The 24,469-nt window shown below is 32.7% G+C and overlaps 1 protein-coding gene across 1 annotated transcript; it reads right to left on the reverse strand.

Annotated features, from left to right (window-relative positions):
* Positions 1–16,844: 16,844 nt before the first annotated feature.
* LOC138336618 (mannose-binding protein C-like) lies at positions 16,845–23,627 on the reverse strand. The gene is made up of 3 exons (XM_069286139.1): positions 23,502–23,627; positions 21,127–21,217; positions 16,845–17,098 (listed from the first exon to the last, which is right to left on the reverse strand). The coding sequence occupies exons 1-3, from the start codon at positions 23,625–23,627 to the stop codon at positions 16,845–16,847; spliced, it is 471 nt and encodes a 156-aa protein (XP_069142240.1).
* Between the last annotated feature and the right edge of the window lie 842 nt (positions 23,628–24,469).

Raw genomic sequence — 24,469 nt, forward strand, 5'->3', positions numbered from 1 at the left:
CTTATCTTAAGCTTGGTCCTTTGGACCAGGTGAGCTAATAATGCATTTGGAACCTTTTATTATATTAATCAGTACAAAGGAATCAGGGAAATGAATGAGTAACACTTGAAAATGGGAGGAGTCTGTATATTGTTGGGGTCACACTTGAAAATGGGAGGAGTCTGTATAATATGGAGGTCTCACATGAAAAATTGAGGAGTCTTTATATTGCTACGGTCACACATGAAAACGGGAGGAGTCTTTAAATTGCTAGGGTCACACAGGAAAAAGGGAGGAGTCTGTATGTTACTAGGGTCACACATGAAAATGAGAGAAGTCTGTATATTTCTAGGATTACAGGTAAAACCAGGGAGGAGTCTATATGAGACATTCTACAGAAATGTCTCACTTTGTGTCAAGATGTTGAAGAAATATATCTTAATAAGTAAATGTTTTATCTTGGTTATTTTTTACTCAAATTGTACTTTTAAGTATTAAAAGTTGGTTGCACACAAAAAAACAATTATATGAATTGATTTTTATAATAATTTTGAAGATTTGAAATGAAACAAGAGATCCAAGATTGATCTTGGCATCCATCAAAGAATGATCTATGTCTGACAATGGAAAGAGGGATCTTTTCCCTGCTTTTTAAACTTTGGCTTCATCCTACAAATCAAATTTGAGACAGATCGGACGGACCATGGACAAAAGGCAATTTGAATAGCCCACCATCTGATGATGGTGGACTAAAAGTGCATGTCACTGGTAATTTTCTTAATTTTCAACATCAATTTTCTTTATTGCCTTTTAAGAAAAAAATTAATAACCAAGGTTTGATAGATGCAGAATGAATAAAAGTACTTCTTTAATGTAGAAATTTTTTTTTTTTTTTTTAAATTGTTGAAAATTTGGCATTTGAAATGCTTGTCCCAAGTTTTATTGTCACTCCTGTAACTGTGGTGTTTTTGTATGGGCTAAACAGCTTTAATATTATCGGACTAATTTCGAAAAATGCATTAAATTAGTTATTCATTACTGAAGTTGATGGAAGCAAGAACTTAAATGGAAGTCTTAAATACAATATGAAAATAAAACAAAAAGCCCAGAGGGCCTGTATCGCTCACCTGGTTTTTTTTTTTTGTTTTTTTTTGTTGAGTAATTCTGTAATTAGGTAATTAATGATTCAAAAAACAAAAACAAATTAACCCCACGATTTGTTTAATTTTGAATCCCAACCATATAATGATGCTATAGATACCATACATATATGTTATCCAATACATAGTTTCAGAGAGGAAGGCCCCATGGGGTCAGCCCTATTATTTTTACAATTTTACCCTCAGGCCCCCGGGGGGTCAGCACCATCATTTGTACAATTTTGAATCCCCACCCTATAAGGATGTTACCATTGCATTATGAGTGCTATGCTCAGTTGCAGAAAAGTTGTTTATATAGAAATAGCCAAATTGACCCTTTTTGACCCCGCCCCTCAGGCCTCCGGGGGGTCAACCCCATCATTTGTACAATTTTGAATCCCGGTATGGCATAAGCTCATCTTGGTCTTTTCGACCAGGTGAGCTAAAAAGGGTACACAAAAACGGATGTGTACATTTTGAAATGTAACTACCGTTACAAGTGTTCTGTAAAAACTGATGGTGTTGAGACGAAAAAGATACATTGCCCGGATTACATACTTTAAACCACACTTCAAATAAAAGCACATGACTGTATAATTTAAGATTCTTTACAGTCTTGAATTTCTGAAAAACTTCATAAAAGGTCACCCCTATAATGGTCCCTTCTGTTATCTCTTCTATTTTAACAGGAGGGACAATTGTTATAACAGAAGTGACAAATACATGCAGATTACACCTATACTTCTGGTAAATTAATTGACAATATGCTTAAAATATAATAGTCTTCTTAAGCCTCTAATTTCACAACTTTAATGTGATGGACTGGTAAGTGGTTATATCAAACAAGAGGCCCATGGGCCTTAACGGTCACCTGAGTTAGAATATATAATGAAACAAATAATGAAACAAATTAAAGACATATAAACACTATATGCTGGGCCTTGAAGTTGGTCAGTGATTTATAAATTTGACTTTTTAGACTATGAAGAGTATTTGCTTCCATCAAACCTGTGAACATAGAGGTATTTTTTGAAATTTTAATCATTTTGACCCTGTTTGGTCCTGCCCCTCTAGTCCCCCTGGGGGTCATCGAGGACGGATATGGATGTTAAAATGCTATATTTTAGGCTAATAATTCTAACTAAGTTTGACAAATTTCCTACGAAAATTGGGCAAATAATGTGTTTCCTATATAAACTAAAGTAAAGTTGACCCCTCCCCAGGGGGTAACGTGAGACCCCAAGGTCATATAATTCACAATTTTTATAAAACACCTTAAGACTTTTCCATCTATATTTATTTGATTCTACTATTTCCAGAATTTCAGAAGATATTTGAAGTTTTAGCCTATTTGACCCTTTTTTAGCCCCGCCCCTCTGCCCCCAGGGGGTCGGCCAGGACCAATGTGGATATGATATTAAAATGCTATCTCAGACTAATAATTCTAACCAAGTTTGACTCATTTCCTATGAAAATTGAGCAAAAAATGCTCATTAATGTGTTTTTCCTATATAAACTATAGTAAACTTGACCCCCTCCCCAAGGGGAAACATGAGACCCCAGGGTCATATAATTTACAATTTTTATAAAACAAACTTTAAGACCTTTTCATCTATAAAGTGTATTTGATTCTACCATTTCCAGAATTTAAGAAGAATATTTTTGAAGTTTTAGCCTATTTGACCTTTTTTGGCCCCGCCCCTCTGCCCCCAGGGGGTCGGCCTGGACCAATATGGATATGATGTTAAAATGCTTTCTCAGGCTAATAATTCTAACCAAGTTTGACTTGTTTCCAATGAAAATTGAGCAAAAAATGCTCATAAATGTGTTTTCCCTATATAAACTATAGTAAACTTGACCCCCTCCCCAGGGGGAAACGCGAGACCCCAGGGTCATATAATTCACAATTTTTGTAAAGGACCTTAAGGCCTTTCTATTTATGAAAAGTATTTGATTCTACCATTTCCAGAATTTCAGAAGAAGATTTTTGAAATTTTAGCCTATTTGACCCCTTTTGACCCCGCCCCTAAGACCCCTGGGGGCCAGTCTTAGAAAATTTGTTAATAGGATTAAATGGCCATCTCATACTGATAATTCTGACAAGATTTGACTCATTTCCTATTACAAATGACCAAATAATGCTCAAAAATGTGTTTTTCCAATATAAACTATAGTAAACTTAACCCCCTCCCCAGGGGGAAACTAGAGACCCCAGGGTCATATAATTCACAATTTTTGTAAAGTACCTTAACCACATCTGTGAGTAGAGAAGAAGATTTTTGAAATTTTACTCAATTTTACCCCTTTTGGTCCCTCCCACAGCCCCCTGGGGGGTGGGGACCATATAATTCACAATTTTGATTGGCCTTATGCCTTAGAAGGTTTGTGAAATTGATTCAGCAGTTTTGGAGAAGAAGTCGAAAATGTAAATTGTTTACGGACATACGACGGACGACGACGGACAAAAGGTGATTAGAATAGGTCACTTGAGACTTCGTCTCAGGTGACCTAAAAAGTTTTACCATATATCACAGGAGAGACATGTCATGTAACAGTACTAACGCCGGTAAGACATGCACAAGTACTAAAGTCTAAGTACTTTGATTAAACTGTCTAGGGTTCAGTATTGCTTTTTTCATTTTTATACATTCTAACAACCATTTAAAAAGACAATACAATAACTGCAAATCTATAGTCAACAGATTTTCGCCTTTTAACAGGAGTGACAACTAAGTCAGATAGTATACAGATGTAGCACGAGTACCAATGTGAATAATATTTAAACAAATTATTGTTAAGAAACTTTCAAGAACATTATGCTTTTAGTTGAAATTAACTTCAAGCCAATGTTTAATGTAATGAGAAAAGACATTTTCAAGTTTGCATTGTGTTCATTTTTGCAACAAGAGAGATATTCATTTTATAACAGTAGTGACCTCGACTCAGATAGTATAAGTGTAACAGGAAAGACAATTGTAAGAAATGCTGTAGAAATGTTTATGAATATTTGCTAAAGTTAAAATAAGCTCAAAGTCAATGTGTAATGCAATGATAATAGAAATCCCCAATTTCTGGTAGAAGTATAAAACAATCTATTCATTTTGCAATAAGAGAGAAATTAATCTAAATATTAAAAGAAGAGGCCCATGAGCCTTAATGGTCACTAGCTATATATATATAGAGTTCAGATAAATATATAGAATGAAACAGAGACATATAAACACTATAGACTGGCCCTTGACATCATGATTACCCGTACAGATCGGAATAGATCAGACCAGTTCTGATACTTCCAAGATAATAATAACAAGAGGAAAATCCCGGAAGAATAGGCCTACTGTACAACAATGTCAACATGCTGACATGTGCACACGTGGGAACAGAATATTTGGCAATATATCGACTGATACATTTAAAAAAAAATACAAAATGATTCTATGTAAGTCCAGTTCACCTTGTATACCATCCATTATTTATGCTATCCTATATATGTACAATGTGTCTCGAAGAAGACATATTCAGTGAAATAACTGAGATTTAGGTGCAATGACCATCAGGCTAAACTGACAGTTTTCACGGCGGAAGTTTACATCTGTAACATGTCGATATGAGCATGCGTGCTGACGGTTTTCACGGTACTTACGATTCTCACGCGACACCGGCCGTCGATTGGCTGGCTAATTATGAATTTCAAAAGTAATATGTTAACTGACAGGTAATTATTCCTAGATAACCATGATATGAATTTGGAAATTTATATTGAGATTTAGGTTCAAAATATCAACTTTGATAATGAATAGGTAACAGCATTAGAATTTCAGGATTTTTTAGTGCAAAATGCGTCTGATTTCAATAAAGCTACCCTGGTTGGAGTTTGAGCAGAAGGACCCAAACTTTTTTTCTATTTAGTGTTATATGATAACCTAGACTTTAATTATAGAACACAACAGCTAACTAATATTCCTTTGTTTTAATAATACAGTACAAAACTTTAACAAAGTTTAACACTGTGGTCTATGTAAAATCATTTAGTTGGTTGCTCTCTTTAGTCTGAAATATCAAGTCATTCCCTATACAAAGCTTCATTTGAAGGTTTATAAGTCATCGTGGTTGGTTGGATGGCTATGGTTGATAAGTATTGTCTCCTGTTAAAGTTACATATGCTGTTTAAAAGTTTAACACTGTGGTCTATGTAAAATCATTTAGTTGGTTGCTCTCTATAGTAATTATCTAATTTTAGCACAGAATGGCTGTTGCGTGAAAAAATGGTCAACGATAATTCAAGATCCACTGAATGCTTTTTATAGTTTTTCTTCAGATTCCAGAACACAGTGTTGGAAGTTCGCTTTTTGCGATAAAAATATTTAAATATGCAACCAGATAGAAAGTTTTAAAACTTAACGGGTATACGTATGTATCGAATGCTACAGATATTGCTATTTTTATTTTATGATTTTATGATATACATGCACTTGTTGACCATGCAATGACGTTATGTACTTAATTATCAAAATTTGTCCAATGAAATACGTCACAAAAGCAGTGATATCACGGACTCACCTGTGCATTATCTACATCTAATAGTGACTTTATGTCTCCTTCTTCAGCAGATACCATCATCAGATCACAGGTAAGCTGTTCACGGTCGTGGTGGATTTTCTCACACAGGCGGTATCGTTTGCACATCTTCATACATTGTGCCACACCAATGGTTTCCAAATGAAGAAATGGTTTGTAATATGCGTTGGATTCCTTGTCAACGTGTATATAACTGGTACAAAGGCTTATTGCAGTGGGGAGAAAAAGTGATTCAATGAAAATAATAAGAGCTAGTAAACCTCCGAACATGATTTTACCGGAGTTTCAATTAACGAGTACAAATTGAAACTCAACGCCTCATATTTGATATTTACAGTATATTGCGGCTATCATTGACTTACTACCGAGTCCTACAAAGTCATGTTTCATCTACCTTAGCATATAGAAAGTTACAAAGTCATGTATCAACTACCTTAGCTATCTAGAACGTTACAAAGTCATGTATCATCTATCTTAGCTATCTAGAACGTTACAAAGTCATGTATCATCTACCTAGCTATCTAGAATATTACAATGTCATGTATCATCTACCTTAGCTACCTAGAACGTTACCTTGACATACTCTGGTTTCCCTTACTCATCCTTAAAACTTAATGAACCGGTATTATGTAAATAAATAATTTACTCTCAAATGTATGGATCCGAAGCACTTTTTTGACATAAACTTATTCAGTAGTAGATGAAAGGCTACTTGAGTGCGCTAGACAATGGCGTGACGACATCAATACATGCGGTACACATTTTCGATGACGTCATTAATTTGACAAATTTGGACAAATTACGACGCATTACGATGATTCGCCCGTTGTCAGTATAATGTGAACGGGTGGGGTGTGTTGCTTGGTGTCTTCGGCGGCATGCTTCAGTGATATAGCACTATAAAAAGGGCAATAGTTCCACTATACAAAAAGACACAACACGAACATACTGCAGTCTCCCAAAACACGCACCTCGCACTTCACACACGCTACATTGTCTACATCTAATAGTGACTTTATGTTTCCTTCTTCAGTAGATACCATCATCAGATCACAGGTAAGCTGTTCACGGTCGTGGTGGATTTCTCACATAGGCGGTATTGCTTTCAAATCTTCATACAATGTGCCACACCAATAATTTCTACGTGACGAAATGATTTGTAATATGCATTGGATTCCAGATCGACGTGTATATAACTCGCACAAAGGCTTATTCCAGTGGCGAGGCGAGAAACAGTGATTCAGTGATAATAACTACGACCAGAAAACATCTGAACATGATATTACCGTAGTTTCAATAAACGATTACAATATGAAACCCAACGCGTCATTTTTTTAGAGTGTATATTGTAGCTATCAATGATATATTACTGAGTCTATACAAAGTAATGTCTCATCTACCTTAGATATGTACAACGCTAGCTTGGTATAACTAATTCATTAGCAAAACTTAATGAACCATTCTTCTAGAAATGAATAATGAATTTACTCTTAGTGCATGGTAACAACGTGTAAAATGATTAACTTCTATCATATACGTATTGAGTATATCTAATTGAAAAAATGTAGCTACGTAAATAACTACTAAAAATGGTTACGTTTGTAACAACATCTATCATCGATGAAATCTGAAAGTATACCAATGGTAGTTCAAAAAAGCAATTATATCTTAAAGCAGTTATCATGATACTTCGTAGGTGGTGCGATGATATAAAATCTTGGTTTATTCATCTGAGGAATATTCATCAAACAGAGCAAGAGCTTAATCAGTACAGTCTATTAATTATATATAAGTTCACCAAGGTGGCAATAACGTCTGTCATATACGTATTAAGTATATCTAACTGATCATATTAAGCTACGTAAATAGCTACTAAAATTGTCACTTATGTAATAACATCTATCATCGATAATCTCTGAAAGTATACCAATGGTAGTTCAAAAAAGTTGCTGTTCTTTTCACCATATGCTACCAACCTGGTTTATAAGTGATGAATGCTTTGTATGGTAGGGTTTTGTCAACACAAAAGGATATATGTTTCAGAGATCAGCCTCAAACTGTACTATATATGTGAGAGGCTATCAACTTTATAATTGACAAAACGTAAAACGAATTCAATTTCTCCATATGCTACTCCCGCATATTCTAGGACAAAGAGTTCGCTGAGTTTGTTAAAATGTTTAATAATTATACATGAATCATAATTAAAAGTGAAAAACGTCATTTATTTCAGTTATAAATAACATATATTTTAACTTGACTTTTAGTACCAAAATGTAAATTGTTATCTATTATATGGATATTTTAGTAATATACAGCGTATCTATCTGACTTTGGGTTTGGCTTACTTTTGGTTGTCGTTACTCCTTACAGCAGTATCCAAGTGCGTCCTACTGATACAGTGATTTTTCACTGTAAGGCTTCTTACGAACTTGAAACGAATTCGTTATTTATCTTAAATATGAACAGAAATGAAAATATTTCAAGAAATAACACCAACATCTTATGACCTGAATATGCATTAGCATCAGCTCAAATTTGAAATGTTTTATAGCATCTGAATGGCGTAATATCATTTTTGATGACTGTACACCTTCTGTAAACGTCGTACTTACATTAGCGTACTCAAATATTTATTACAAATGCCAAAAACAGTAAATTATGATTTATAACCGCGAATATAAATTCGATTGTTCAATATCAGAAAAACACAAAAATAAAACTACGACTTAATAGGTACGTTTTTAAGTTCAGGAGATAAGCCGAAAACTTACTATATGTGTGTGAGGGTACAGCTGCGAGGCCCGATAGGGCCGAGTGCTGTACCCTCTCACATATTTAGTATAGTTTGAGGCTTATATCTTAACTTCATTTAATAAACCCTACGATACAAAGCATCCATTACTTATAAACCAGGTGGGTAGCATATGGTGAAAAAAACAGCAATGGGCATTCATCCATATAATTCCATTCATCACATGTCATACCAGTAACAGTTTAAGCGTGCACATTTTCACTCATGTTTATGAATGCAGTCAACCATGCCTATGTATGCATCACATATAAGCCTGGTGAACCAAAATACCCATAGTCACCCTTCTATAACGAATACTATTCACTTCTAAAATGTCTTCCGAGGACGGGCAAAGCCTTGCTCTACCAGGACAAGGTCTTTACAGGTGATTCCATGATAAGTGATACATTGTATCTAGAAACTGAAAGGGATTTACAATTTCGAATTACGTCCACGGTCGATACTTTTTCTATAGTCAATAAAAACATGCATCAACCTCATCAAAATGCTATTATTCTATATCATTGAATCATTAAAATCTGTGCAATGAAATGCGTCATTAAACAAGTAATAAGTCGTTCTCACCTTTGCATTGTCTACATCTAATAGTGATGTCATGTCTCCTTATTCAGCAGATACCATCATCAGATCTAAGCACAGAGGGCCAACTCAATGATGTCAATGGATGTTGTCATATATATATATTTATAATTATTTGGTGGATGGACTGATGAGTATATATGACAGTCATGTGGGTTTTTTTTCAGTAAATGTGAGATTTGAAAAAATTATTTAAAAATATCGGAATATTTACTATAAAACAGTAAATATCCCGATTTTTATATAATTTTTCAGTTCTCATATTTTCTGAAAAAAAAATCATGACTGTCATATATACTCATCAGTCCATCCACCAAATACAAAAAAAAAAAAAAAAAAAAAAAAATTGACAATATCCATTTTCATTGAGTTGCCCCCCATATGTATCATAGGTAAGCTGTTCACGATCGAGGTTGATTTTCTCACACAGGCGGTATCGCTAGCACATCTTCATACATTGTGCGACACCAATGATTTCTTAGTGAAGAAATGATTTTTAATTTGCGTTGAATTCAAGATCAACGTGTATATAACTGGTACAAAGATATAATGCCATGGAGAGAAAAAGTGATTGAATTAAAACAACAACAGCTAGTAAACCGCCGAACATGATTTTACCGGAGTTTCAATTAACGAGTACAAATTGGAAAAAAACATCGCCTCAAATTTGATATACTGTACTACTGAGTAACTACAAAGTCATATATCATCGGCCTTAGATACATGTATCTACAACGCTAGGTTCATATACTTTAGTTTACCTTACTCATAGCAAAACTTAATGGCCATGTCTTTTATAAATAAATAATGAATTCACTCCTAATTAATTGACGCAAATGGTAAATTGATTAACAATTGTCATATACTTTTGTTCTTATTGAGTTCTTTATTACCTCATGCATGTTAACAAAAACAAATACTTAGTTGATGATTATTAAAAATGTGTGTACAACTCGTATCCATGTATATACAATGCGATGCAGGAATTCAAATAACCTAATTGACTATTTCCTCTGTGATCATGTCAGCTTATCGAACCGACTATCACTTCGTCATTGAAATGTCTTTTTTTTGGGACTTGGATTTGGCGCGGTGGTAAAAGACGCAGGTATGTTTTGGCTAGGCGATTAGGTGCCGTAGATCTTGAGTTCGAGGCCCAGATAATGCACGAGTAATAAACAATTGATTGCCCTACTTTGTTAAATTGCGTTTCTTTGGTATGTATAATTACTAAACACAATGTGTATCTTTGTTAATCCAAAGGTTTAATTTGAATTTCCTGTTGAAATTGTACTTAGTTGATGCTTAATAAACAAATATAAATGTATACACGTAAATAGCTACTAAAATAATGTTATGTAATAAGGAATTTCGACCTTAAAGTCTAGATAATTTTGATCTGAATACATTTCGCCTGTACGATGCTACTTTGTCACGCTCTAATTATTTCCTTTACTGATTACAGAAAAAATGTGGAATACAACTAATATTAGATTTGTCCGCGCCATATTTGTGAAGATACGTGACGTCAATTTATTCTTGAAATTCCTGAGGATGGATGCATATAGATTTGGACAGTTCTTATCGATGTAACACACCTGGACATAGTCATATGCATTTACAACTATTTTTTCTGCTTTATTGTATCCCCTGTGAGATGGTATTCATGACATCATGAATATTCATGAATGATTCATGAATTTCCAAGTTATAAGCAGATTTTTGTTCATGAAAAAAAGTTCATGGTTATTCATCAAATGACTCGATGAATTCTTCATCAAGTTTCATGAATCCATGAAACATTTATAATTATTCATGATCAATGTGTCAAGAATTATACATGAAGTTTTATGCATGACTAATATTCATTAAAATTCTTCGAAATGAATGAGAACGTTTCATCCTTTTGAAGAATTTTAATGAATATCAGTTATGCATAAGACTTTATGAATGATTTTTGTCATGTTATTTCATTCACTTTGAATTTTAATGAATATCCTCTGAAGTTACATGAGTTGTCACATGACCACATGAGTCATATGACTTCTATATAGCGCCAAAACAATCACAATGAGTTATTCATGAATGTTCATGATTTCGTGAATTAAAGAGATTCATGAACGTTCCTGAGTTCATGAATGAAAGGATTCATGAATGCTCTTGAAATAGTTTTCCCTAGATTATTCATGAAGTTTCAAGTTCATGAATTGCATGAAAATTTTCGTGAATAATGTAAATTTTTAATGAATTTTATTCATGAATAAATAATGAATTATTCATGAATGTTCATGAATTATTCATCAACTTCTCGCAAGGGCAAGTTCATGAATATTCTTGAGCTTTTTATGAATTTTCATGTATGGGTTGTTTATGAATGTTCATGATTACATGAATGAAAGGATTAATGAATGTTCATGAAATATTTCTCTTTATTTTTAAGTTTTAAGTTCATGAATTGCATTAAAGTATTCATGAATAATTGAAGAATATTCATTATCTTTTTCATGAATAATTCTTCAAGAATTATTCATTCATTAATGTTCATGAATTATTCATCAACGTCTCGCAGGGGAATGTTTTTTCAAAACAGAAACAATAAAATGACGTCAGAAAAAGATGACATCAGGATTTTAAGGTCGAAAGGACAAACTTGCGGCCTCCGCCAGATTCTTGCAATCTGACGAGAAATTCTTCGATATGCACGTTGTTGGAGCTATGTGTTAATATATCTTGTATCTATTTTCATTTCATATAAGACTCTTTACATAAAATATTTTGTAATATAACTGTGGATTTTTTTATTGGTCTAAATCACACGGACAGGTCTTGACAAAAGACAATGTCAACCTGAGACCGATGAACACCTGTTCAAAGGTTGACATTGTAACTCCTGTACACATGCCATAAATAGAATAATGGAATTCCTTGTCTCTTGTACAGTTTTGACCAATACAAATAGAACATTTTCGATCATCGGGCAATGGCCATCATATCTGCAAACATGACGGAGAACCGTGTGATAGGAATAGGAAAATATTTTAAACGGGTTAAATGAAGCTATAGTATGTTCGAAGATTCGATTCGTGAAGGAGCAGAAGTACTTGAAGTACCTACTGGGGATATGTGGATGAAGATTTTCTTGATTTTTTTTTTCTTGAATCAGTCGTTACAAGTGCTGTCCTTCTTTAAAATTTGTTTCAAAAAGCAAAGCGTGTACATTATTATAGGCAGTATTTGATAAATTTATGTATATATATATATATAGCAAATCAATTAATGACTTTTTGTAGGTTAATACAAGGAATTGTAAAACTTTGAAAAGTGATATTTCCCTCTGCTTTCAACTATTATCCCAACCGTTCAATAAAGCCTTGATATATTGCACACTTGGAGGTTACGTGTTACGGAGCATTGTTCCATAAAAACGTGATATCGCACTATTCCAGATGCTATTGCACAGCTCTAGGAACACCTCGCCGTTGATGTTGATTTGCTTAGAAAACTTCATGTTATAGAAATTCCTTGTGATACTCAGGAACGTGATTTTGATGTTACAAAAACACGCTTAATTTGGAATCAGATATGTCATAGACGTTGTTCTCTGTGTTTGACACTCAGTTTCCTCTAGTCGGGGGGAGAACACAACGAATGTATTCGATGTAGTTGGCAGCATGCTGGCCTTAACTATGCTAAGAGGAATTATTTCATGACGTGACATAGACTTCACTCTTCAATATAACTTTCTGCATTTCCGTACAGTACGTTGTTGAAGACAAATGTAAATAATCGACTGACACAATGGTATTTAATTATTATGCAATAAACCAAATAATGTATGTTTTGGGTTACAATATAACTTGAAGCATTTCCGTACAGTACGTTGTTGAAGACAAATGTAAATAATCGACTGACACAATGGTATTTAATTATTATGCAATAAACCAAATAATGTATGTTTTGGGTTACAATATAACTTGAAGCTTTTCCGTACAGTACGTTGTTGAAGACAAATGTAAATAATCGACTGACACAATGGTATTTAATTATTATGCAATAAACCAAATAATGTATGTTTTGGGTTACTATAGTCGGTCTTCGGTCTGGTGGAATATAACGCTTATTGATTACCAAGACCTCGGATTCAATATTATGAACTAGAGCACATTCCTTTTATAATACGACAAGAATACTTACATTTATGTATTCAGTATCAAATACATATTTAGTGAAAATTGAGATATATATAACATTATATAAATAAAGCTGTTTCTATATAATATTTGTTTACTCTAAGGATATTTGCGATGCAATTGTAGTAACATCAACTTCGAAGACATTGTCGAAGTCTAAATCTACTAAATATTCGAACTTAGGTTTGCGATACCCCAGCCATCCATGATTCTCAATTTTCTGACATTTATAAGTTTAAATACATTAAATACACAAACTCTGCAGTAATAAGTCCAAGATATATATTTTTTATTAAAACAATGACGAAAAAGGTAACAAGTATTTGGTGCTTAATATTTATCCCGATATGGGATTAGACATGCATGTAGATTACAAAAATGGCGAGTGGCATGAGACGGTATCCGAATCACTTTTTTCTGTTCTTTAAACAACACATCCCCCCACATATTCAACGTATTCCATATAAAGATACTTGTATAAGTAGGTATGAACTATCACCCATACATAGACACTTCTACCTGCAGTTGAATGGAATTGTTTTAGAGGAAGGGAATATACAGAAGTGAAGAAGGAAAACAGACAGAGTGAAAAGAGGAATATAACTTATAACAAAGCAAGGAAGGAAAAAAGAAAGAACAGAAGAAAGAAAGATGATTCATTACTCACTTACAAATAAAAAAATATGATTGATTACTTACTTAGAAAGAAAGAAACAAATACAGAAAATAAAGAATGAAATGTACAAAAAGAACCAAAACGACACGAAAAAGAAGCAGTGATTTACATGCATCAGTTTCCTATTAGGAACTTGTACCATCTTGTATTTAAAAAGAAAATTCAACGGCATTTAAACTGACACGTAGCTGTTACATATTACTGTATATACATACTTATCTAGCGCGATCAAATTGTAGCACAAATGCTATCATAAGAATTATAAAAATAGATCAAACAATATACAGTAAATATTTGATAAGCGTTATTATAAAAATCAACTCTAAATAAAGAGTAATTACATAATCAAATCTTAAAACGTTTAACAAAAAATAAACAGAACAAAATAATCATGACACATCAAACAATAAATAAAGGAATAAGTTTTATATCAGTGTGCATAGCTGTAAAAAAGGAATTGTAATTTCAAGAAGTGCCATCCACTTTAGCAGCAAAATGTTTGTAATCTAGAAAAAAAACCCACACCATTCCTTCTTTATAAGCAAAATATTTTCTTAAATGTAATAAAGAGTTTTCCAGGACCATCACATTTAGAGTTCCAGATAAACAATAGTTCAAAGTATACAAAAAATACAATAATTTCACCACATTGATTAATATATTTTATGATATACAGTGTATTAAAAAATGTTAATTAAATCATTTTCCATTAGACATAGTTTCATTACAATGGGTACAAGATATCAAAGAATGTTTTGTAAAATAAGCTAAAATATTGGAACTGTAGTTCATCACTAGGAAAGACAGATCATTGCAAACTGCGTGAGGTACAATCTTGTTATGTTTTTATCTAAATGAGCAACGTTTTACACATTCATCTATAACACTTATCTATTAAGGCCTGGCTGAGAGATTAATACTGCCTCATAGTATTGTCGAATGATGGAATATTGCCCGAGGCGAAGGCTCTCTCACCCAGGCCATAATGGGTTTAATACATTATCCTCACAGACGTAGTAACACTACAAAAGACACATCACAACGCTACATCCTCACTTCCACAACAAGTTGTTAAATTATAATACAACATATAAGTAAAAGTATCCATATGACGCTATACCGGAAGTTGCGGAGGTTGTTTTGAATTCCAGAATGGTTTCCGATACGCCACGACATCACACTTGGATATTTTTTCAATAGGTGAAAATTGTCTACATATAATATTGAATGTTTAAAATCATTAAATAAATCAAATAAAAGCAGTGAAGTGAAAATTATATGCTATCTCCGAGGTTTTTGCGGTCCTTATCGTAAATGGGAATGGATTTTTAAACACCGGAAGTCCCGTTCGTCGCTATAAATCATAAGACGGGACCCGGCCGGACCGAAATTCCGGAATTCTAAAAAAATCGCATACGGATTTCCTTTAAACACACAATTTGGAGAATATCATAAAAACAAACAGACATAAACCAGATATAATATCACAAAAAACGTATGAACTGATGTGGAATGTTTTTTTGCCGCATGATTTTCAAAAAATAGTCAAATATAACCCATCTTAGCACTGGATGAAATGGGGGTAGGGTTGCGAGTTACAAACTTCAAGCTTACAAAATTGTGAAATTTTGATCGAGGACCCCGTGTTTTTATATGATATTTGAAAAACATATTACCTTTGGCATATCATATACAGATATTGTGAAATTAACATGGGTTTTCATTTCCTTTTTGGCCTATTCATTGATTTTTTACGGGCGAAAATATGGCAAAACATGGTAATTACGTATAGAAACGGTCATGGGAAATAACAAAAATTAGTTAGCATTTGTAAAAATAAAATAGTTTTGTATATTGTTCTATCGTAAGAAATTTAGGACAAAAAATCAATCGAGACTACATTCACCCTAATATTACAGAAAACATAATTTTATGAATTTTTCTATTTTCGGTCAGCAAATTTGCATGGATGGTATATTTCAAGCTCAAATATCTCAAAAAGTAGTTCGAGAACACCCATTTATCTTTACAGATTTGAAATCTACATGAAAAATGCAAGAAAATAAGACCTGTTAGAAAAAAATGACATGGGTTTTTCCAAAAGTATGGAGCTACCTTGATAAAAAAACCAAGTAGGGTGTCTTCTGTAGAAAACAATAACACTTGTTTCCATCCTAATTCATCGCAGCCTGTCCTCCATCTTGACGACTTTGTAATAGTGACGTCACCACGTATTCGCGTTCAATGTCGCGCAACTACAATTGTGTCCGCTTCCCCGGTTACTAATACGAACAGTTCCTATCTGTGTAGCCAATCAGAATCCAGGATTTTGTCACGTGATGAATTAAAAGTTCATACAATCGTACATTAAGATATGAAATAATGATACAGTGCGTCTTACTGATACACTGGTTTCACCTATAAGGCTTCGTAAGAATTTAAAACGGGTTTTATGTATTTTAATGAACAGAAAATAGTTCATGGGGAAAAATCCTCATCTAAAGACATATATATGCTCTAGCATCAGTTTACATTTGAAATATTTCCTAGCACGTAAATGACGTAATACCAAAACGCTCTGATGACTGCATCTTCTGTAAAAGTACTTATATTAGTGCTGTCTGATCTTAGCTTTTAGCACAAAAGTGAAAAAAAGTTATGAGTTATTAGCACGGATATGAATTTGCTGGTTTAACATATGCAATACCTTTTGCAAATTCTAACATTGTACATTAATTAGCGTATCAAAGACTAAAACTACCACTAAAATACATATGAAGGTCCGTTTATGATTTTAATCTTGATATTGTCTGTAGATGCTATGAGTATGGACTATATATCTAGTATTGTAAAGATTCTATAGACTTAAACATAGTGAAAGTCATCGTTCACGGCTCCATTGTTATGTATGTCAATAACGCCGAGATGTTATAGGGCCTTTCACATGCCGAATTGAAGTCATTTCTCCAACACGGGATATCAAACCAACCGCCTTTCTCAATGATGGCACAGTCTTCGTTGCCACCACTGTTACTTGGTTCACCATCGAACCATCCTGTGAAAGACACGGGATCCCCAGGTCCCCAAACCCATTCGCCCTCCACATCCTTGTCATTGGCTTCTATCCACGCTTTCTCAATACCTGTAAATCAGGTATGTATAACATAAATATATATCTCGACATTGTTTATCAAAATGGGGGAAATAAATTTAAGACTTATTTTCGAAAAAGCAAATGTGTTGATGTTGGTTTGCAGGAACGACTTACTCTAATGTGAATGTTAATGTTTATCAATAGAAATGTTTTAAAACACTAGCAATCTACATAAAACGTTTTTTTGTTTTTTTTGGCTTTTTCGCTTGTTCGCTTTGTATATTTTCGCCTTTTCGCGTTGAGAAAATGCAAAAAAGCGAAGATCCAACCTTTGCTTTTTCTCTTTTTCGCGTTTTTTCTATCACGAAAAAGCGAAAAAGCAAAAAAAAAAAAAAAAAAAAAAAAAAACACGAAAAAGAGACGGAATGCATTTTCACTTTTTCGGTTTTTCGTGCATATTTTTTTGCTTTTTCGCCTTAGAAAAATGCAAAAAAAGCGAAAAAGTAAGGTCGGATTTTCGCTTTTTCGCGTTTTTCCTAACGCGAAAAAACGAAAAAACGATAATGGCACAAATCAGCCACCATACGTTTACAACATTCTTACTTAGGTGTAATAAGTACGTTTACAACATCCTTATTTATGTGTAATAAGTACGCTTTCAGCATCCTGTTTATGTATAATATGTACGCTTTCAGCATCCTGTTTATGTGTAATAAGTACGTTTACAACATCCTTATTTATGTGTAATAAGTACGTTTACAACATCCTTATTTATGTGTAATAAGTACGCTTTCAGCATCCTGTTTATGTGTAATAAGTACGCTTACAGCATCCGTATTTATGTGTGATAAGTACGCTTACAGCATCCTGTTTATGTGTAATAAGTACGCTTACAGCATCCTGTTTATGTGTAATAAGTACGTTTATAACATCATTATTTATGTGTAATAAGTACGTTTATAACATCATTATTTATGTGTAATAAGTACGCTTACAACATCCTTATTGATGTGTGATAAGTACGCTTACAGCATCCTGTTTATGTGTAATAAGTACGCTTACAACATCCTGTTTATGTGTAATAAGTACGCTTTCAGCATCCTGTTTATGTGTAATAAGTACGCTTACAGCATCCGTATTTATGTGTGATAAGTACGCTTACAGCATCCTGTTTATGTGTAATAAGTACGCTTACAGCATCCTGTTTATGTGTAATAAGTACGTTTATAACATCATTATTTATGTGTAATAAGTACGTTTATAACATCATTATTTATGTGTAATAAGTACGCTTACAACATCCTTATTGATGTGTGATAAGTACGCTTACAGCATCCTGTTTATGTGTAATAAGTACGCTTACAGCATCCTGTTTATGTGTAATAAGTACGCTTACAGCATCCTGTTTATGTGTAATAAGTACGTTTATAACATCATTATTTATGTGTAATAAGTACGTTTATAACATCATTATTTATGTGTAATAAGTACGCTTACAACATCATTATTTATGTGTAATAAGTACGTTTATAACATCATTATTTATGTGTAATAAGTACGCTTACAGCATCCTGTTTATGTGTAATAAGTACGTTTATAACATCATTATTTATGTGTAATAAGTACGCTTATAACATCATTATTTATGTGTAATAAGTACGTTTATAACATCATTATTTTTGTGTAATAAGTACGTTTATAACATCATTATTTATGTGTAATAAGTACGCTTACAGCATCCTTATTTATGTGTAATAAGTACGTTTATAACATCATTATTTATGTGTAATAAGTACGTTTATAACATCCTTATTTATGTTTTTAATAAGTACGTTTATAACATCCTTATTTATGTGTAATAAGTACGTTTATAACATCATTATTTATGTGTAATAAGTACGCTTACAGCATCCTTATTTATGTGTAATAAGTGCGTTTATAACATCATTATTTATGTGTCATAAGTACGTTTACAGCATATATCATTGTTTATGTGTAAAAAGTACGTTTACAGCATCCTTATTTATGTGTAATAAGTACGCTTATAGAATCCTGTTTATGTATAATAAGTACGTTTACATCATCCTTATTTATGTGTAATAAGTACGTTTACAGCATATATCATTGTTTATATGTAAAAAGTACGTTTACAGCATCCTGTTTATGTGTAATAAGTACGCTTACAGCATCCTTATTTATGTGTAATAAGTGCGTTTATAACATCATTATTTATGTATAATAAGTACGCTTATCGAATCCTGTTTATGTATAATAAGTACGTTTACATCATCCTTATTTATGTGTAATAAGTACGTTTACAGCATATATCATTGTTTATATGTAAAAAGTACGTTTACAGCATCCTGTTTATGTGTAATAAGTACGCTTACAGCATCCTTATTTTATGTGTAATAAGTGCGTTTATAACATCATTATTTATGTATAATAAGTACGCTTATCGAATCCTGTTTATGTATAATAAGTACGTTTACAGCATCCTTATTTATGTGTAATAAGTTCGTTTACAACATATATCATTGTTTATATGTAAAAAGTACGTTTACAGCATATATCATTGTTTATATGTAAAAAGTACGTTTACAGCATCCTGTTTATGTGTAATAAGTTCGTTTCGAGGTTATTGGAATGGCATTTATTTCGGGCGAGTTGTATTATTCTTAAAGCTGATATTTTTTAACATTTGTACTAGCTATGTAAGCAATGACAGTTCTTGGTAAACTTACCCTGTCTTGATAATTCGGATTGAAGGAAGGTATCGACCTCTTCATTATCAACTCTGATTAGCTTGGAATCCATGCCTTCACAAAACTCCTTTCGTGGGATAAAGTAATAGCAAAAGATATTTGTATAATCTTTAATACGAATAGTAGTAATAAACAAATGCATTAAAACCATTTATTTACTTTTAAATGTCTTGTATAAAACATCATGGTAAAAAATTACAACTTAATCCGTTACTTCAGTATTTTGATATGTAATTGAACTATGTGCACATACGTTTTTAAATTAACATGTATATTAATTTATATTTTGCATTTACGAATATAAAATCAATAATTCAAAATATTTGCATTCGTTATTTTGTCATATTTAACTTTTGCTTATTAGAATGCAACTTTTCAGTTTGATTTGTCGTAAACTTTTTTAATCATTTTATTTTATCTTTTTTTATTCCATGAGCCGGAACGTGGCCACTTTTATTGTTATTTTGTATTTATTTATTTTTTTCATATATTTATTCATGATTTACTGTTGTTGTTATCTTTTCCGAGCCGGTACGCAACAAAATAAAAACATACTAACTGCATTTTAATCAGAAGCTCTTGCACTATCAAAGTAATTAATTGATTGTTAATGTTATTTGTTCAAAACTAGAACGCAACAAAAACCATGCTTACGGCATTCCGATCCCGAGATCTTGTACTATCGAAGTAGTAGCATTTACGGTTGAAAGGCACCCATTTGTCAGATGGACATACGCCTGGAATTTTGGAAAAGGAACAGTTATACAAACAACAATACACGTACGACACGATACACTGGAATGTCATTTTTATGTGATTTTTTCAGAAAATATGAGATTTGAAAAATTATTTAAAAAATCTTCTTATCGATCATAGTTACTTTCCCTGTTTCAGTTTGTAACCTATAAATAGGTCATGGATATATATAGCGGTGAGGCTTTATGATGATGAAACAGAATCCGTCTTTCCAGTATTTGTGTATTTAGTTACTTTTCCTTGTCTGTGTTCATTTGTGTCTATCATTCTGTTCCGTCAGAATTAGCAAGAAATATATTGGAATACTGTATTTTTTAACTGATCTCTTTTTAATGAATTTCGCCTCATTAAATTTTGACAATATGCACTTGTCATGTACTTATACGCTAGATTTTCTCAAGTGTGGCCAGCATTCAGACACAATGAAACGGAACGTGTTTGTAGATGGAAAGCAATGTTTGAGTTAAAAAAAGGGGTATTTAAGAAGTTACTCATTTTTACCTGGGATACATGGATAACAGATCAATTGTGTTCTAGCAAAATGGAAAAATTTACCTAGATCATGGCAAGTGCGGTCTCCAATCTTCATGTTTACATAAACCTCCGCATCTGAACAATAGTGTTGCAAACAGCTAGCATTCCCCATCTGTAACCACGACATATCAACATATGTAGGTATTCAGTGCAACTACATCAATCTGAATCGCAAATTCATATCGCCATTTTTTTATATATATTTTATTTTTTATTTTTTTACAATTTTCTTTTTATTCATGATTTTCATTCAGTACAATATACAAAAACACTCAATAGGCTCTCAAACACATACATACATACTTAAAAAAAACATACACTCATATATTTAACACATGCATATGTATTCACATACATGCAAATACGAAGCTTAAATTTCTTGTACATAAGGTGAAAAAATGATACAAATTAGGAGTTTGGAAGTGAGGGGAAAACCAATTATATTGCACTGAATATGAAAAAAGTTGAAAGAGTCTAGGTAGGATGGAGACGGAGGAACAATTATTATTGTATAAAAAATCTTTAAAAAAAATATGCAATTTCGGCTTTGTGCAGGGAAGGGGAAAATATATCGATAGGCATGAATTCGCGACATTAAGATTTACTTGTCCACTGTGTCATTTGACAAATTACATCTTCATCGTAAATTTGTTTAAAATAAATTATTACATGTGTATCAAATGTGAATCTCATTTTGGGGTTTGGGATATTGTAAGTTAAGTGAACAGCAGTAGAAGACTATTCTGAGTTACTAGAGCTAACGACCATCGACATATTGACTAGCACGTTCCGTAATAAAAAAAATCAATAATAAAATCAGCAAATATATATATCGATGGCTTAAGATGAGGTTACAACATCTAGCAAATTCAAAATTCCCTGTGTAATGTCAATAACGGAGATTCATTTCGCTGATTTTGCCGTCTGGTAGGGTAATAGTCAACTAACGACGGTAATTAGGACGACGGCGGGAAACATAAAACTATCCGTGTTATGAAAATTAACATTTAAAGATGCTCAACCGCTGACAAATGATGTTTTTTCACTATCAAAAACAGGAGCAGACGATTTAGTATTTTGCCTCAGTTACAAAAGTTACACAGTTTACACAATTACCATCATTGAAAAGTCTGAGCTTCTAATTTTACTTCAAGGTAAAAATATGAAAAATAATAAATTGCATCCCGAAAAAAATCCATGACACTATATCCTATATGGAATTAAGTACTAATTGCGCATGCACTAAAGGCAAAATAAATTATTTTATATTATTTTTGTGTGAATTAGACAGATATATACACGATTACACACCAATTATTGTTCAAATAATGAATATCATTTATGCTCTGTCGGCGATGGAGCATCTTTAATCTATGTTAATTATATTGTTCAGAAGGCGATGATAAGTGCACTATCAACACTATATTAGCTATAACAACCTTTCCGGCCCCACACAATTGTCAAGCTTGTTTTACATTTACATTTTATAAAGTAAAAGTTGTTCCGAAAAGGTACTGAACCTTTAGAAACATTAAAAATGATGTAAACGCACTATTTTGGTGCAATTGAATCATAGTTCAAAAGTGATACTGAGGATGTTAGCGCAGTTATAAATTCTCGCATTCCTATTATTTGCGATACAAAAGTTACGCAGAAATAAATAGCACTATACTTTTTCAACGCAAATTATTTGGCGGCGTGAAATGTACTTAAAATGCATATGGTTACTGTTAAAATAAGTACGTGGAGAGTAAGAAATCAACTATAATTGAAGATCGACAGAATGCTTTAAATAGGCTTTGATCAGTTTCCAAAAGATGACACGAAACACATTGCTGTTGTTCGTTTTAGTAATAAAAATGTAATTAAATATTCACCTTAATAGGTTTTAAAACCTAACGATTTACGTATATATCGAATACAATTGCTATCTAAAATTCATGAATAATATAATGGTTGACTATAAAATGACATTATTTATTGAAACATTAAAGATGCTCCACCGCCGACAGAGCATAAATGATATTCATTATTTGAACAATAATTGGTGTTTAATCGTGTAGATATATGTCTAATTAACGCAAAAAATAATATAAAATAATTTATTTTAACTTTGGTGCATGCCCAATCAGTACATCATTCCATATAGCATATAGTGCCAGGGAATTTTTTCGGGATGCAATTAATTATTTTTGATATTTTAAACTTGAAATAAAATTAGAAGCTCAAACTTTTCAACGATGGTGATGGTGTAAAGTAAGTAACTTTTGTAACTGAAGAAAAGGACTCTCTGCTGCTGTTTTTGATAGTGAATAAATATCATTTGTCAGCGGTGGAGCATCTTTAAAATTTGTCCAATGAGATGCGTCATTAAAACAGTGATATGTTGGTCTCACCTGTGCATTGTCTACATCTAAAAGTGACGTCAAGATTCCTTTTTCAGCAGATACCATCATCAGATCACATGTAAGCTGTTCACGGTCGTGGTGGATTTTCTCACACAGGCGGTATCGTTTGCACATCTTCATACAGTGTGCCACACCAATGGTTTCCAAGTGAAGAAATGATTTGAAATATGCGTTGGATTCCTGGTCGACATGTATATAACTGGTACAAAGGTTTATTGCAGTAACGAGAAAAAGTGATTCAATGAAAATGATAAGAGCTAGTAAACCTCCGAACATGATTTTACCGGAGTTTCAATTAACGAGTACAATTTGAAACTCAACGCCTCATATTTGATATTTATAGTATATTGCGGTAAACATTGACATACTACCGAATCCCTACAAAGTCATGTATCAACTACCTTAGCTATCTAGATCGTTACCTTGACATACTCTAATTTCCCTTACTCATCCTAAAAACTTAATGAACCGGTATTATGTAAATGAATAATTTACTCTCAAATGTATGGATCCGAATCACTTTTTTTGACATAATTTTTTTTTTAATTTGCCAAATATTTGTAAGACCTGTACTACCCCATTAGCTACTAAAATATATATTTACATTTACTATTTGTGGTCTGTGAAAGTATATCAATGGTAGTTCGTCATAGTTATTATATTTAAATGTAATAATCATTATATACTGTAGGTGGTACGAAGAAATTAAAATCCTGGTTTATTGATATGATGCCAATTCATCAAACATAACAAGCATTTAATAGGTTCAGCCTATTAATTATAGATAAGTTACACCAATGTAGCACACCAACGTAATGAATAGCAAACGTAAAACGAATTCGATTTTTCCAAATCCAACTTCAGCGATTGGTAGGGCAACGATTACTCTCTTTTAGCTATCAATGAAAGTATTTGCTCAGTTTGTTAAAAGGGTTAATTAGAACAGAAACCATAGT

The sequence above is a fragment of the Argopecten irradians genome, chromosome 12 (assembly GCF_041381155.1).
Source record: "Argopecten irradians isolate NY chromosome 12, Ai_NY, whole genome shotgun sequence".
NCBI lineage: Eukaryota > Metazoa > Mollusca > Bivalvia > Pectinida > Pectinidae > Argopecten > Argopecten irradians.